At 40.0% G+C, this 15,554-nt stretch overlaps 2 protein-coding genes across 13 annotated transcripts in view; one reads left to right on the top strand and one right to left on the bottom strand.

Annotated features, from left to right (window-relative positions):
• Fnip2 (folliculin interacting protein 2) overlaps positions 1-6,494 on the top strand; it is a 114,238-nt gene extending 107,744 nt beyond the window's left edge. For all 12 annotated transcript variants that reach the window (XM_046458814.2, XM_046458819.2, XM_046458818.2 and 9 more), the window contains 2 exons: positions 910-1,025; positions 2,926-6,494. In XM_046458814.2, coding sequence (XP_046314770.1) covers positions 910-1,025; positions 2,926-3,004 — 195 coding nt within the window. In that variant the 3' untranslated portion in view covers positions 3,005-6,494. The remainder of the gene's footprint in view (positions 1-909; positions 1,026-2,925) is intronic.
• A 6,265-nt stretch (positions 6,495-12,759) lies between these two features.
• Spmip2 (sperm microtubule inner protein 2) overlaps positions 12,760-15,554 on the bottom strand; it is a 71,598-nt gene continuing 68,803 nt past the window's right edge. The window contains exon 4 of the mRNA XM_046459156.1: positions 12,760-12,955. Coding sequence (XP_046315112.1) covers positions 12,760-12,955 — 196 coding nt within the window. The remainder of the gene's footprint in view (positions 12,956-15,554) is intronic.

Genomic DNA, 15,554 nt, shown 5'->3' with positions numbered 1-15,554 from the left:
CACTTAGCCACTTAGCAGTGTGTTTCATCTACCATACACAATGCATCTAAGGTTGTGAGCCAATGAGAGGCTGACAAGATCGAATCTCTACAGATACTTTTTCCATGCCACTGATCAGCCCAGATGGTCAAGATCAACATTTTCAAATGCATCTGTTAATCTTTTTACCTTGAAAATAACAGGCCTAATGGTCTAGAAGAAAAGTATGTATTATGGAATTGCCCTTGCCAGAGCCATCAGGTGTCTCACTGAAGGTGCTGGGGTGGCCATGCCTGCCAAGTACAAAAGTACTTGCCTCTGGTGAAAGACACAGATGGTTGGTATTCTCTAAAAACTGAAGCTGGACACAGTTCCAAGGGTAAAGATGTCCTGAAAATAATTGTCTTTTCTTATTTGTCATTAAGAAGACCTAGTTAAAGACACTCTCAAAAGCAAAATACAAAGTTTGAAATGACCTTGTTCCAGTTGTTCTACTTCTGGGAATGTATTGGGCCCAAATAATCTGAAACACAGGAAGAAAACAATAGTGAAGATGTTCTTCACAAAAATGCCTTACAAGAAAAATACAAATTGCTGTGTGGTTCAGTAATTAATGGCAAATTCACATTCTAAGGAATTATTTAGCCATAAAAATTACAACAATAAGGAATTCTTAATATTTTATTAGGAAGTTATTTAAGGAAATTCTAGTACTTATAGAATATCAATCAACTATGTGGAAATGCTTTTTTGAAAAAAAAAACACTAGAATAATATATGAAAATCTTGTCATTTAACAAAAACCTGATTATATACCTATTAGTTATGGGGCTTGTAGTTTTTTTTTTTTAAAGAATATTTGAAAAGGTGTGAGATTACAGCTGTACACTTGAGTTCCAGCCCTCATTGTGAATGCTGTTGACTCCACAGTGCATCATGCATCTTGAGGACAGACTGCAGGAGATGTATCTTAAAAGCAAAATGCTGTCTGAGTATCTTCGGGGACATACACGAGTCCACGTGAAGGAATTAGGTGTTGTGCTGGGGTGAGTCCTGTGAAGTACTACTGTGTCTTCTCCCTGTGATGGCCGGCCTTCGCCCTCATGTTACATCCTCTGACCTGTTCAACCTGCACCACCCAAAGCCAGGCCCAGGTTCCCTCAGACGTGTGCCTCTCAGCTCCTTGATGAACAGTATGTTGTTTGTGTCTTGATACCCGGTTTCACACCGGGAAACCATCATGGAACTTTGGGCTGGTGGTACTTTTATGTCAGTCTCCTCCCTGGTTATTTTACCCTTGAAAGAGAACATTTAATACCATTCTGTCCATTTCTAGTAAGTCAGTAAGATGCCAAAGTCAAAACTGTCAGATGTGCAGTGACAGCTCTGGTATATGTCTCACTTCCTGAAGGAGGAGTTGCAGGCATCTCCCACTGGACAACAAGGAGAAAGAGCCCTTCTCCTGGGCTTTTAGGTGCTGCCTACATGTCCCCAGCAACTGTCCCTTTCTGCCTTTCATTGTGAGCCCACTGAAAAGGAGACTTGTTTATGTTAGTTACTAATAACACGTCATCTTCCGAGAGCATTTACCATAATTTCTCTAGGAGAAATTCTGACTTGAGTTATTCTGCTTAATGTGTCAACAGAGAACTCACAGACAGGACATTGTGTCTTTGGGAAATTGTCTTCTTTATCCGTGGTGATGATTCCCTATATTGGAGTAAGAAAATACTGTGTTTATAATACCACCCTTTAAATTCTCTTTTAAGCCTGTAAGCAAAGTATTATTTTAAAACTCTGGCCTTTGCATTCTTGTCAGACTTTTCATCTTTCACACCCAGGATGTGACTGGCTGTTTTATTTGGCATTTTCTGTCACACATTTTTCTTACATACCTCATTTAAAAATATTTTCCCCTTTTGAGATGGCTACTCTTGCAGCTACTTCACAGTCTCTCTCTTTGTTGTTTTCTTTCCCTTAGTTTTGGTTAATGTCTCCTTACCAGACTCATATTGTAGTCTGCTTCATAAGGTTTCCTATTGCTAGGCGTAGTCCTTAATTTCTAGGACTTTCCCCTGGTTCCTGACGCTGACAGTCATCCATCAACACTGAAGAACTGCAAGAATGTTTTCCCCTCAGCATTCCTCTCTAGGTCTTGTCGTGTTCATACTCTCTTTTTATATCCCCTTCTTCCATGGCCAGGACCAGCAGCACCTCCAGTACTAGAAAACGCATGGTCCACCTGAATGAGATTCGTAGGTAGCTTTACTGGAGAAGGAATAGAAAACTCCACGAAGTAATGTCAGCTCCTGTTTTTGTATTTGTAATTTGTGGAATTCGAGGGAAAGAACTAGGACGGGTTCCACAAGCTGAAACAGGCCAGCTTTTTTTTTTCTCCTCCACAACTGGTAGCATTTAGCCAGTGACCGTTCTGTGTCCGTCTCTCCTTTGAGAGGCAACCAGAACTGTGTCTGTCTGAAACTTATGCTTCTTACTAGTGTCACCTTGCTCTCAGAGCACTGTGGCTCAGGAGTTCAGAGGGGATCTAAGTTGTATGACTTCTTGAACAGAGATCGCCAGGGTTTTTGAAGACATTAACTGCCATCATCATTTTCCTAAGACTAACTTGAACCTAGGTGCCAAATCAGTAGGCCTTAGGAAATGAGGAGACTGTGGGGGAATGGAGTCACATAGGCCACACAGAACAGGGAGAGACTTGAAGTAAATGGAGTTGGTGACCCTGCTGCAGGATTGGCCTTACGTCCCACCTGCAGGCAGCACAGCTCCAGCACCTCCTTCACGTTGTCCCACCTCGCTGTGTGCCCTGGGAGAGCTTATGACCTTTTCATCTGTTTTACTTTTTCATTTGTTTTCAGTGATAATCTAGCAAGCTTCGACCCTAGAAATAATACTTTAAGTACCATTCCTTTTGTTTTTAACACCCAGGATTGAATCTAACGACCTGCCGCTGCTGACTGCTGTTGCCAGTACTCATTCTCCTTACGTGGCTCAAATACTCCTATAAGCTGAAGCTCAGGACAGTTCTTCCTTGGAATAAGAAAAACAAATTCTCAACTGAAGAAGAGAGGAATAAGCTCTCTGGGACATCCAAAGCATGAGAAGAGCAAACAAATAGTCATTCCACCGTTTGTTTTGCATTGTTACTTTCGAGTGGATGCTTCATTGGAAGAGAAGACAGGTTTACTCTAAATATTGGCATTTGTGATTTTCAGGAACACTTTAGGCCTTTGTTACCCATGAATCAATCAGGGGAGAGAGTGGCCTTTCTGGTGGGGGAAAACGTAAGCACTACACTGAACACTCAGCATTTGGTACTGATTGCCTTGTGCTGTCAGGCAGAATAATGATGGGTGACTTTGGAGCAGGGAGGTAAACAGTGTATGTAACATTCCAGTAGGAAATGTTTCAGAGCTTAAGTCTGAGCACTGCAAGCTGTAGAGAGCAGAGTACACTAGGCTAAAGTCAGAACAAGGACTTTGGATTCCAGGTCAGAGTTTGCTTTTTAGAAAAGAAAAGTGAAATGAAGAAAGCCATTTTTGGCTGTAGCAGCTGTTTGCCATAAGATGTGAAAGAAAACTGCCTATTGGGAAGAGAGAGAGTGCTTTGGGGACCCTCTGTTCTCATTTCTCCTCAGAGTTTACCTTGTTTCAGATGCAGCCACAGGTAGGTTAGAGATGGATTGCTGGTGCAATACACCCAAGAGTCAATGTAGCATCCTAATCCCATCAAGATGTAGTTTGTAGCAGCAAAGCATAGTCTGACGCCATATGTTTTATCATTATGATTTAGAGTTCTCAGCAGCCTTTTCAAGAGAGGCCATTTACCAAAGTTATTTCTATAAGCTCAAGAGTGTTTCTGTGGGTGAATTCTTCCAGCCAGAGCCACTTTCTTCCTAGAATAGTTTATACAAATGACTATTTATACTTTTAAAGACACTGCTGTCCCCATGAGAAATGAAACCTGCAATAATTCAGGATTTTCAGTGAAAGCAATTAGTTTGAACATTAAGAAAAAGGTTCATACATGGCCTAAATTTTTACATTATCATCTCTGACTTGACCATTTTATAAAACCTACCAAAGTAAAGAATTAGTAGTCCAATTCACTTAAAAAAAAAACTTCAATTGTCTGTTAATATTAAAGAAACTTAGTTTACTGACCATGAAACAGTCTAAGTCCTGACATCCAGGATAAAGTAAAACACTTCAAAAATTTAAAAAATGATGGTCAAAAGACAGGAGCTAATGTAATAAGGCAAAACATTGTTAGCATTTCAGCCCTTTCTGTGAATCTTCTGTTCCTAAGAATATGAGGTGACCTCTTTTTTATGGGTTGGAATTAGTTCACATTTTATGTTTGATAAAATCCTGACCCTGTCCATAAGTTCGTCTCTCATTATGGTCTGTAATTATTTGAGAGCGTCTACAGCTGTTCCAATGGAGGTGAATGGCTGTACTGTTTATTTATTAGGAATAGGTCAGAACTGCTACCTTCCTCTTTCTCCTGTGTGCTGTGAAAGTAGATGGGTGCTTCAAGGTTCTGGAGATCTTTAATTTGCATTTTATGTCTTGGTTTCGCAAAATTGAAGTTTTCCATTTCCTTTTGCCTAACATTGGAGTTTGGTGTTTTCAATTCTCTGGTTCCGTGACATCATTGTTTGCTGTTTGTTACGGAAGGAAAATGAACCCCACCTGTAGCTCGGCCCACTCAGCACTTGCTTTTCCTTGCATGTGAATAAATTGTCAAAGCTGTCATTACAGCTCTTCCGTCTGCACCAGCTTAAAGCATTCCCCTCTGGTTCCCTTCTCCTTGTTTACATGTTGTGGGCACCTTGCCTCAGTCACCACCTTCCAGGGTTTCATAGAAAATAACCTGATTCAAAATCAGTTCAGTTCTAATGTGGGCATTGTGGCGTGCTGAAAATCAGACCCTTACGGGGAAAATTGAGCTTTAAGTGACTGATTCTCAATCCCATACATAAAAAATCTAACCCAGCTCCCCAATGCCTGCGAAAATTTAATTTGCCTCTGGATCTAATATTCCAAAACTGACTCTTAGAAAAACACCTATTGGGAAGCTACAAGTGGGTCACAGGTCGGGGTCGTCTCAGTGACACTCAGGATTCCTGTCAGAGCCGAATCCTCATATCTATCGCCTACAAAAACACACCAAGAATGTTGCTGCTCTTTTTTTAAAGCCTCCTTTAATATTTAACATGCAAGTCTTTGTCTTAAATTCAACCTCTTCCTAGAAGCAAAAAAGGAAAAAAATCTCATGGGATTGTGTTGAGGGACAACCGCTCGCACATCACAGACCACCCCGTGACTTCATTCTTGTCTCAGCTGAACAGTTGGAGGGATCCCACCTGCTCCCATGCCCACCTCAAGAAGAAAATAAAAATTTAAAAAAAATAAAGAAATCTACCTCAGTTGACAGGATTCCAACTTTAGGGTTTCTTCAACTTTTAAGTCTTACCTGTTGAGTGTAACTTTTGTGGCATCTTGCTTTCTCAAGCAAGCTAGTGAGGCATGACAGAGCAGAAGTATGTGAATGTTACTGTGATGGACCTCTTTCTAGCATGTTGCAGTTTTATTTTTAATAAATTGATAAGTGATATGAATGTAAAGGTAATTGTGTATGTTTTAAACATGACAATGAAAATTTGAAATGTAGCTTCCATACTTGTGCATAATTCCAAAGTATTTTATTTTTATCAGTGTTAAATAGCTTTTTGTACAGGCTTCAAATCCATTTTCTGAAGTGTGCTGTTTTTTAATGAAAGTAACTATAATCTTTTCACATCCCATGGAACTGCTGTTTACACATTGCAACTTTTTAAACTGACCATATTTTTCAAAATTAACTTTTTTGGAGGGAGGAAATTTCCCCCTTGCTAAATGATACTAAACTGTTGTTTGGGCTCTTATAATTAGGTCCTCAGATTTTATAAAAATTTAGTCTGTAGCTTTTTAGGTTCTTCACTAGAGTTGGTTGTATATAAAGAATATAAAGTGACCCCAAAATTCTTTTAAATGTCTGGATTTTTCCACTAATATGTACTTTGGGGAGCATTTCATTCTTGCATACTTTCACCATTAAATTGAAAAAAAAAAGTCTTTAGCTTTTCTTAGTTAATGTGAACGATTTGTTTTGTTTAATTCTTCTTGGGGGGGGGGATATTTTAATATAATTTCTGCCTAAATCAAACATCCCTCTGAATGTTAACTTTTAAATGTCAGAATTTGGTGAACCATATATCTAGGAAGTGAGATTGCAATATGCTTAAATTTGAGGCAGATAAGGAGAAAATTCTGGGAATTGTTATTGAAAGTCCATTAAGAGAAATTGATAGGACTTTATAATTTTGATGAGCTGAATAGATACCAATGTCAACGTGTGGAAATTTTTTCTTAAAACTTGTTCATGTATTATTTTGATCAATTTTTCTGTGGCATTTGGTGCAATAAACCTTTTGAATTTATCTTGAACATTTCCTGGCGCTGCATGTGATTTGTTGAATTTAATTAAATCTAGAGTCTCAAGAAACAAGTTCATTATATGTATCAATGATTTTCCACAGGTGTGTTTTGGAAATAGGACATTTTTGATTAGCAGACTGACAGGTGAGGGCTACTGCACAGCATGTAGGAGTGGGGGGCAAGGTGACTCATGAAATGTCCTGCAACATGTGAGATAACCCCAGGACCAGCAGACCTTCAAATGCCCTGCTGGACATTCATGTGGGTGAAAACCCTCTTAAAAATTATCTTACCTGAAAATTGAGTTCTGCTTTACATAAAAGCACAATGTGTTTTGTACATGATTTGGGTATATGCTGAATTTTCCAGGGATGCAACTGTTGTATACATGAAGGGAAGGTTTTACTCTGTAAAGATTTTAACAAGAATTGTTCACTACGTCTTTACAAAGAATTGAGTACTTGTGGAAAACCACGTTACCAACAGCCACAGCACTCATAGAACTCAAGTCAGCAGTGCAGTACATCTCCACAGTTCTCATTTATAGCTGTGACATCCATAAAGATTCTTTGTACAGATGTAAGCATCTGTCCACCTCATTGTATTTTCTCTGTGTGTATGTGTGTGCACACAAACGTGCAAGTGCTCTACTATTGAGCTACATGCCCAGCCTGCTTCATCATATTTTCTACTCTGATGGTGTTGCTTGCATCCACGACTGTGGAATAAAAGCTAAAAAAAGAGAAAATGCGAAGAAACCACAGGACACAGGAAGTAATTTTAGAAAGCAGGGGTAGGATGGTTCTCTGATCTTAGGAATCGAACTTCCACACTGGAAAGAGAGGGAGAGTCCTCACTTGCTTTACTTATAAGAGGGCAACATCAAAGCTTTTCCATGGAATGTTCTTTACCAAATAAGGTAGGGGGTGGGCTGTCTATTTCCTGATGGGTTGAGCTAGGAGACCTGTCCCACTAGTAGAGCAAGGGCAGCGATCTCATGCCTTGGGCAGTGTACACACGGTAATGCTGGGATAGTTCCCAAGAGAAGACCCAATTACCGCATGCTCGGTACCAAGTAAAAGACCACTCAAGCAGCTTTACAGGGAAAGCTTTATATATGTTTTATATATAAAACATCCCCATTTTCATCCAGTTCTAAAATGGATGAAAACATGGGATACTCTGTAGAGGTTTATGCTTTTAAATCCCCCCCCCCCCGCCCTCCAAAGACCACAGCGGTGCACCAGAATATACTATAAAATGTTACTTCTTAAACAGTACATCCAGGGGATTACAATCTAGGGGATTGCATTTGTGTGTTATAAATTGTTAACTTATATTTTCTGAATTTTATTTTGGGATAATAAAGGAGTATTAAAAAATATTTACTAAGAAAAGGGATGAGTTACTTTGCTAATATATTATCTCAAGAAGAAATATGCCATTGAATGTAACTTCTGTACCAAAGAATGGCATACTTTGTTAGGTTATCTTAAAGATTCTAGGGAGAAGTTATATTAGGTATTTCAAAATCCTTTTTGGTTGAAAATTTCAAGTGTTTTCCATGTTCCCTGAAGCAGTTTTTTAAAAGTGTGCCACCAATAAAGGTCTTAAATATACATGTACACCCTCAGCACATTTTGGTTCCCTGGTGCCTGGATTCTTTCATTTAATCCTCTCAACTGGGTGAGAATGGCACTGTGATGGTGGATTTTATGTGTCAGCTGGGCTTGACCACAATACTCAGTCTTTGGTCAAAGGCCAGTCTGGATGCTACTAGGAAGATATTTTTTAAGATAAAAATATTTAAATCAGTAAACTTTGAATAAAACAGATTACCCTCTATAAAGTGGGTGGGCTTCATCCATTCACTTGAAGGACTTAGGAGAGAAAAAATAGATGCCCTAAAAAAGAGGTAATTCTGCCCCAAGACAGCCTTCATCCAAATTGTAATATCACCTGTTCCCTGTGTCTCCAGCCTGCTGGCCTTCCCTGCAAATTTTGGACTTGTTAAATTAAACCAGTTCCTTATAAAACACCTCTCTCCTTCACTCTCCAAACACATACACACATGCATCTCATTGGTTCTCTGGAGATCTCTGATAAAGTTATAGAAGAGATCAGTCCAGTAACACTTAGAATGACCCAATATGGGAGACTTAGGTAGGATCAGAATAGTCACTCCAAGTTATAAGAAGTAGACTTTCTTTTTTTTTTTTAAATTTGTTTTACTTAGTTACACATGACAAGAAGTAGACTTTCAAGCAAAGAGTTTTCATATAGTAAATAGTACTGTTATCCTTTTCACAAGTAACAGTCTGAATATGTGCTGCAGAAAAGAGTGGGAAAACAAAGGAAACAACCCTTTAGTTGAAGTTTTGATTTGTCCTTTTCATCCTTGTGAACAAAAGACCTGACAAGAACAGCATAGAGGAGGAAAAGTTTATTTTGGCTCATGGTTTCAGAGGTTCAGTGCATAGATGGCCAACTCCATAGCTCTGGGCCCGAGGTGAGGCAGAACATCATGGCAGAAGTATGTGACATCAGGAAACATCACATGACATGACAACCAGGAAGCAGAGAAAGCTTTGCTCACCAGGGAGAAAATATAAACCCCAAAGACACCCCCACTGACGTACTTCCTCCTGCTCACCTATAGTTAGCATCCACTCTACCCATAGTCACCCCCCAGTTAATCCATATCAGTGGATTAATCCATTGATCAGGTTAAAACTCTCATAAACCAATCAATGTGCCTCTGAATATTCTTGCATTGTCTCACATGAGCTTTTGTGTAAGACATCTAAACAATAATAGATGGAAAGGAAGGAGGTAACATCATTAAAAGTGGAAGAAAAAAAGTTCCCTTCCTATAAAGATTCATCCCTACAGTTGTGTGTGAATTCCTATAGTTATGCATCTTCCTCTGTGTTTTGGGTACTTGGAACTCAGTTATCTCTTTGTCTCTCATCTTTAGTTCTCATTCTGCTGACTTTTTCTACTGAAAGAGTTAAAAAAAAAGTTTCACCTATAATAAACCCTAGTTTCTCTCCTTTGATAACTAGGGATTTTCTAGAGAGGTCTACTTAACCGACCTTCACTTCTTTTCCTCCCATTCATTCTCTGCTCTCTGCCACTCTCACTGAGGGCTGAGGACCCAACATCCACCTCCTTCCTTCCCATGGTAGATGAGTTTTCCAAGGCCCAGTCCGCACAGAGTGCCCTTGAGCTGACTTTACATCTCAAATCTACCACCTTTTTGCTTCTCTGTTCCTAGCTCAAAATTCAGTTTGTTGTCAGATTCTCTAGTAACTTGCCACTCAAGATCCCTGGACTAGCATCAACTAACTGCAGAAACTTTTTTTTTTTTTTTTTTTTTTTGGCACTAGGGATTGAACCCAGGGGCACTTAACCACTGAGCCCAGCCCAGCCTATTTATTTATTTATTTATTTATTTATTTAGAAACAGGGTTTCACTAAGTTGCTTAGGGCCTTGCTAAATTGCTATGGCTAATTTTGAATTTAACAATCATCCTGCCTCAGCCTCCCAAACTGCTAGGATTACAGGCATGTGCCACCACATCCAGTGAGATTACTATTAAGCTCACACTGAGTGAGTGGAGGAAGAATGTATCAATCATTGATATTTATGTCCATGTTTTGCAGTGGAGGTGGAGGGGAGTAAGAATATTTGCAAGCAAGGAAATAAAATAGAAGTGGATGATTTTAAAAGTATCATATGCTCATAAATCCTGCATTTAGATAGCTATTACTAATTTGGAGAAAGAAGTTAGCAAAAATCAAAAAGGGAAAATAACAAATGAATAGAAGATAGAACTTGAGAGACATTTTGTGATTTTAAAAAGAGATATTGGCAAGAAAAATAATTTAGAAGTAATTTGTCCAATTGAATTCTAAAAATATCCATAAGAGCATTTGGGGTAAATGTGTACAAGAATAAATATACTGTTAAATATCATCAACTGTACTTTTTTAGAAAGATAATTAAGTTCTAAACTCCAGTTTTTAAGTAAAAAATGAAAATGAGCATGAATATAAAACATCCCCAAACATGGGATACTATGGAGAGATTTATGCTTTTAAATTTCCCCCCAGGCCCTCCTAAGATAAAGTTTTACTTCTTTCAATGCATGCTTCTCACTCTTGGAGATGAAAAGTGGAAAATGTACCAGCATCTCAGGTAAGAGTGCTAATGGCCGCCACTCCTTGATGGCTCAGGGTGAGGTACCATGTTGGAGGCTTTCCATGTGTGGTATTCATTATTTGCTTTTGACTACATGGGAACACTGGCTTCAAGTTTTTTTCACAGGAGAGGATTTATACTGAGGGGGACTGGTGAGTACTCACTGAATATGCACAACTTTTGGGGATTGTCCAAAAAGTGGACTTGAAAGACAGTTTTTTATGTATGTCTGGAAATTTAGAAGACAGCCTAGGTGAAAAAGATGATTTCAAATGACACAGTATTCTGTTTATCTGTAGAAGGGAAAAGGTGGGACCAAGTGACCAACTACCTTCACGGATGTTGAGTTAAACCCACATCTGGGGCATCTGGATGTGAAGCATTGAGAATGATGCTCCATGGATCCGAGATTCCTGTCAGCCTGAATCCACTCAGGAGGAGACATCAGACAAACCTATGTTGAGAAAGAATCTACAGAACCAGCATGTAGTCTTCAAAAATGGGGGTGTGGTAAAAGACCAAGGCTGAGAAACTTCCAAATTGAGAAGACCACAGCGGTGAGAACTAAATATAATACATGACCCTAGCATGAATCCTGGATCAGGGAAAAATATAAGATCAATTAATAAAATTTTATTATGCACTTTAATGTATCAATGTCAAATTTCCTGAATATTAAAATTGTAACTGTGGTTATGTTAGAGAACAGCCTTGTTCTTAGGGAAAATAACCTGAAGTTTTGAGGAATAAAATAGCCTCATATCTGCAATTAGCCCTCAAGTGTGTGTGGGTATGGGTATGGGTGTGGAGAGAGAGAGAGAGAGAGATGTTGGGGGGAGGGAGGTAGAACATTAAACCAAATAAAATTAACAACTATAGGTCTGGGTGAAGGATATATGAGGAGTTCTTGCAATGTCCTCAGTAAATTTGAAATTTTAAAATAAGTCTTTTAAACATTTTTTTTCTTTTTTTGGTACTGGACCTCAAAATGGGCAGGCCATGACCTTCAGAACTCATGGGTCTCATGAGGTCCCAGCCTTAATAGCCACCTTCAACTTCCCAGCATTTTTCATTCTTGGCTCTGAAAGGACATGAGGGACAATCATGATACATCAAGATTCTTTTTTGGGGGGTGGGTACCAGGAATTGAACTCAAACCACAGAGAAATGTTAGTGACTGGACTGCTCCCCTTTTCCATAAAAGTGTCCCTGGGGTCAGGACCTACCAAGGAAGACTACTATGACTCCCTAGCAGAATTTTTCAAATAGACGTAATTAATTGCTGAGGAATCAGATCTCTGGTGACACAGGGTAGGTAATATTCTAGTGAGTTGGCAAGATTCTTCAATGGGGCAAGACAACTCTTTGTGTGTGGACAGGGGTCTCTGAATGGATCTGATCTATCTCCTTTTCTATCATGGAAATTTGCTGTCAAACAATATTTAAATGACTACAAAGGTAGTTGTGCTTTTGGATTATGCAGAAAGCTAAAATAGGAAAGTGGTCTATACATAGGAAATCATGGTTGAATACATACTTATGTATTCTTTCTTTCTTTTTCTTTTAGTATTTACTTGATTCTCATTTTAACTCTACAAATTTTTCAGAATAATACCCAAATATTCCTTTCTGACTTTTTAAGAAAATTATGCAACTTGCCCAAGATTTCCTAGATGGCAAAGCAGGGGAAAACTTCCATTTTGAACTAGTATATTCTTACTACGCTAACCAGTATGTGAGGTTTTTAAAGGGAATTACAGATTTACGTTCATTTTATAAACTGTTTTCTCAAGTCTTTGGAAACCAAGGGGATGGTCATTCTCTCCAGGTTAAATCAGGCAATTAATAACCATTCTAAGGACTGGCCTATGAAACTGCTTGTTTTCCTTACCTGTAAAATGGGAAAAAGACCCACTGAACAGATGTTACTATGGAAATCCAATAGAGATCACAACGTGGTTTGATAAAGCTAAAAGGAGCTATAAAACTGTTAATATTAATACTAAACAACACTCTTGACTTTGTATGTTAAAACAGACTGATTTTTTTTTTTTATGATGCTTAGAAAACAACAGGTCATACCTCTTCCTTTTCTGGTAGCTTTGGCAACCTGGAAGGCTTGGAAACTCTTGGTAATGGTGATTTACTCTGCCTAACCATAAGAGCCCGATTGGAATTTCTCTGATTGGAGTCTTCGTAATCACTCATATTCCAGGCAATAAAACCACGACCATGTCTTCCTTGCTTATCCAGGATAAACGGCTTGGGTTGCCTGAAATAGGAATAAACTGCTTGGTTCTCCAAGGGAAAAGGTCTAGAACCAAGGCCATGAGTTTTCAAAGTTGAGATTTATATTTCTCTGGTGACTTCAGGTGATTTCCAGCCAAGTGACTTGAAAAAGCTAAAGGCGTGACCCATCATCTAGCATTCTGAGAAGTTTCTGGACTCTTTCCTGCTCTAAATCACTGGACAGTCAGTTGCTGGAGATGCAAAGAACCACCAGATGGACACTTAGGAAGCTTGATGAGGGGCTGGGGCTGGGGTTCAGTGGTAGCGCACTTACCTAGTATGTGTGAGGCACTGGATTAGATTCTTAGCAGCACATATAAATAAATAAATAAAGTAAAGGTCTATCAACAATTTAAAAAAAATTTTTTTTTAAAAAAGAACCTTGATGATACTGGGTGCAGTGGCACAAGCCTGTAATCCCAACAGCCCAGGAGACTGAGGCAGAAGGATCCTGAAAGTTCAAGGCCAGCCTCAGCAATAGTGAGGCACTAAGTAACTCAGTGAGACCTTGTCCTTAAATAAAGTACAAAATAGGGCTGGGAATGTGGCTCAGTGGTCAAGTGCCCCTGAGTTCAATTCCTGGTACCCACCCCCCAAAAAAGAACCTTGATGTATCATGATGGCCCCTCATGTCCTTTCAGACCCAAGCATGAAGAATGCTGGGAAGTTGAAGGTGGCTGGTAAGGCTGGGACCTCATGAGACCCAGGAGTTCCGAAGGTCATGGCCTGCCCATTTTGAGGTCCAGTGGGCATTCAATAAAACACCAACTTTGTGATTCCAAACTCTGGCATTGAGCAATGTTTTTGAGGAAAGTTCTATGCTTCATTCTCTTTCTCCAGTGAGATCCTTGGCTAGGTTCCCAAAACCTTAAATTAGAACATTACCTCAGCCCTGCCTTCCCATATAAAGACCCAACTCTAGGGAAGAGACAGGAAAAGAACTGTACAGGTAAGGATTTGCCATCTCAGAAGATTTGAGAATGTCTCTTGGAACTTCTTTCCCGTCATTCCTTGACCTGGGAAGCCACAGCCTCTTGGTGACCACAAAAATTTCTCTTTCTAGAATCTCAGTTTCATGAGTTCCCAAGTGTGTTAGTCAACTTTCTGTTACTGTAACAAATGCCTGAGATAATTCACTTATATAGAGGGAAAAAAAGTTTTATTTTAGTTCATGGTTTCAGAGGTTCCAGTACATAATTGGTTGGACTGCTGTTTTTAGGCCTATGACAAAGCAGCACATCATGGTGCAAGTGTGTGGAACCATGTACCTCATGACTGGAAAGTGAAAGAGAGCAAGAGGCAGGGGGTGGGGTCCCAACACTCTCCTTAAGGACACTGCCCCCCAATTACCTAAAGACCTCACCTCTACCTCTGAAAGATTCCATCTCGTCCCAAGAGCACCATGCCCTGAGCCTTTGATATGTGGGCCCTTGGGGCATTCAAGATCCAAACTACAGCACCAAGTGGTTTGGACCAAGGTTTGTAGCATTGCTCCCCACTCTGGAATACGTGAGCACTTCTATAGAGTATATCAGGCACAGCACCACAGGCCTGAAAGGACAAGCTATTAAGACAAAGAAACAAGGAAGTATTTTGTGTGGGAGGTTCTGTGAGGCAAAATAAAAGCAGAGGAGGAATTGAAAATCCTGGACGTTCTCTTTCTGTGGGGGCAGGCGGGAGGGGAAGAGGAGGTCATGCCTGAGCAGAGAGCTGAAGGAAGCCAGAGGGCAAGGAATTCCCACAGCACACAGGCAGACACTCCCTTCCCATTCCTTAGAATCAGGCTCCCTGGGTGGGAGGGAAGCACTCTCCAGCAAACCCTTCACTGACATCCCCTGGCCCCAGAATAAAGTCCAGACTCCTTAGTACAGCACACGGGTTAGGGTCAGGGTCAGGGTTGTTGCTGTTTGGTTTTTCCTTTTCTTTCTTAAGATTGTCTGACTGATGGGCCTCCTGGTCTGCTCTCCCCAACCCATCCCTGCCCCAGACACACACGGGCCTTCCTCCTTCCTTCCTCATTCGATTCTGAGAACACTAAAGTGAACCTTCAGCCTGTTCCCTCAGCTGTTATTCATTCCCCTCCCTCCTCCTTTATCAAGATGGAGCTTTAAATGTCACCTTGGAACTGGGATGTAGCTAAGTGGCAGAGTGCTTCCCTAGTATGTGAGAGACCCGGGGTTCCATCCCCAGCCCTGCCAAAACATGAAAACATAAAATCAAGCCAGACTTTCCTCATTCCTGTGAACCAATAATTCATGATATTTGAGTCGCTTTATTAAAACTATTAGAATATTCTGAAATTTCTAGCTCAGCACATTCTATCCATCCAAATCAATGCTCCTCAAAGGGTTCAGAATGTGTCTCATGTTGGAATCCCAAAACCTTTACCTTGCCTGACATGTAGTTGACAACTAATCTCAGGGGATAGAGGAATAAGGTGGGGGGGCGAGGGGGGGTGGAGCAGACCTAGTGAATTTACAGATCATCTACTTCTCTCTATTCCCATCCCACCCACCTGCTTCTATAACCTCCTTTTTCTCTCCCAAGAACAAAGGAGTAGCTCCCTACAGTCTTTTATTTGT

Source organism: Marmota monax, unplaced genomic scaffold (assembly GCF_021218885.2).
Source record: "Marmota monax isolate L192 unplaced genomic scaffold, Marmota_monax_Labrador192_F-V1.1 WCK01_AAM20220418_F8-fsc00002, whole genome shotgun sequence".
NCBI lineage: Eukaryota > Metazoa > Chordata > Mammalia > Rodentia > Sciuridae > Marmota > Marmota monax.
This window is presented reverse-complemented; position numbering and strand designations above follow the sequence as displayed.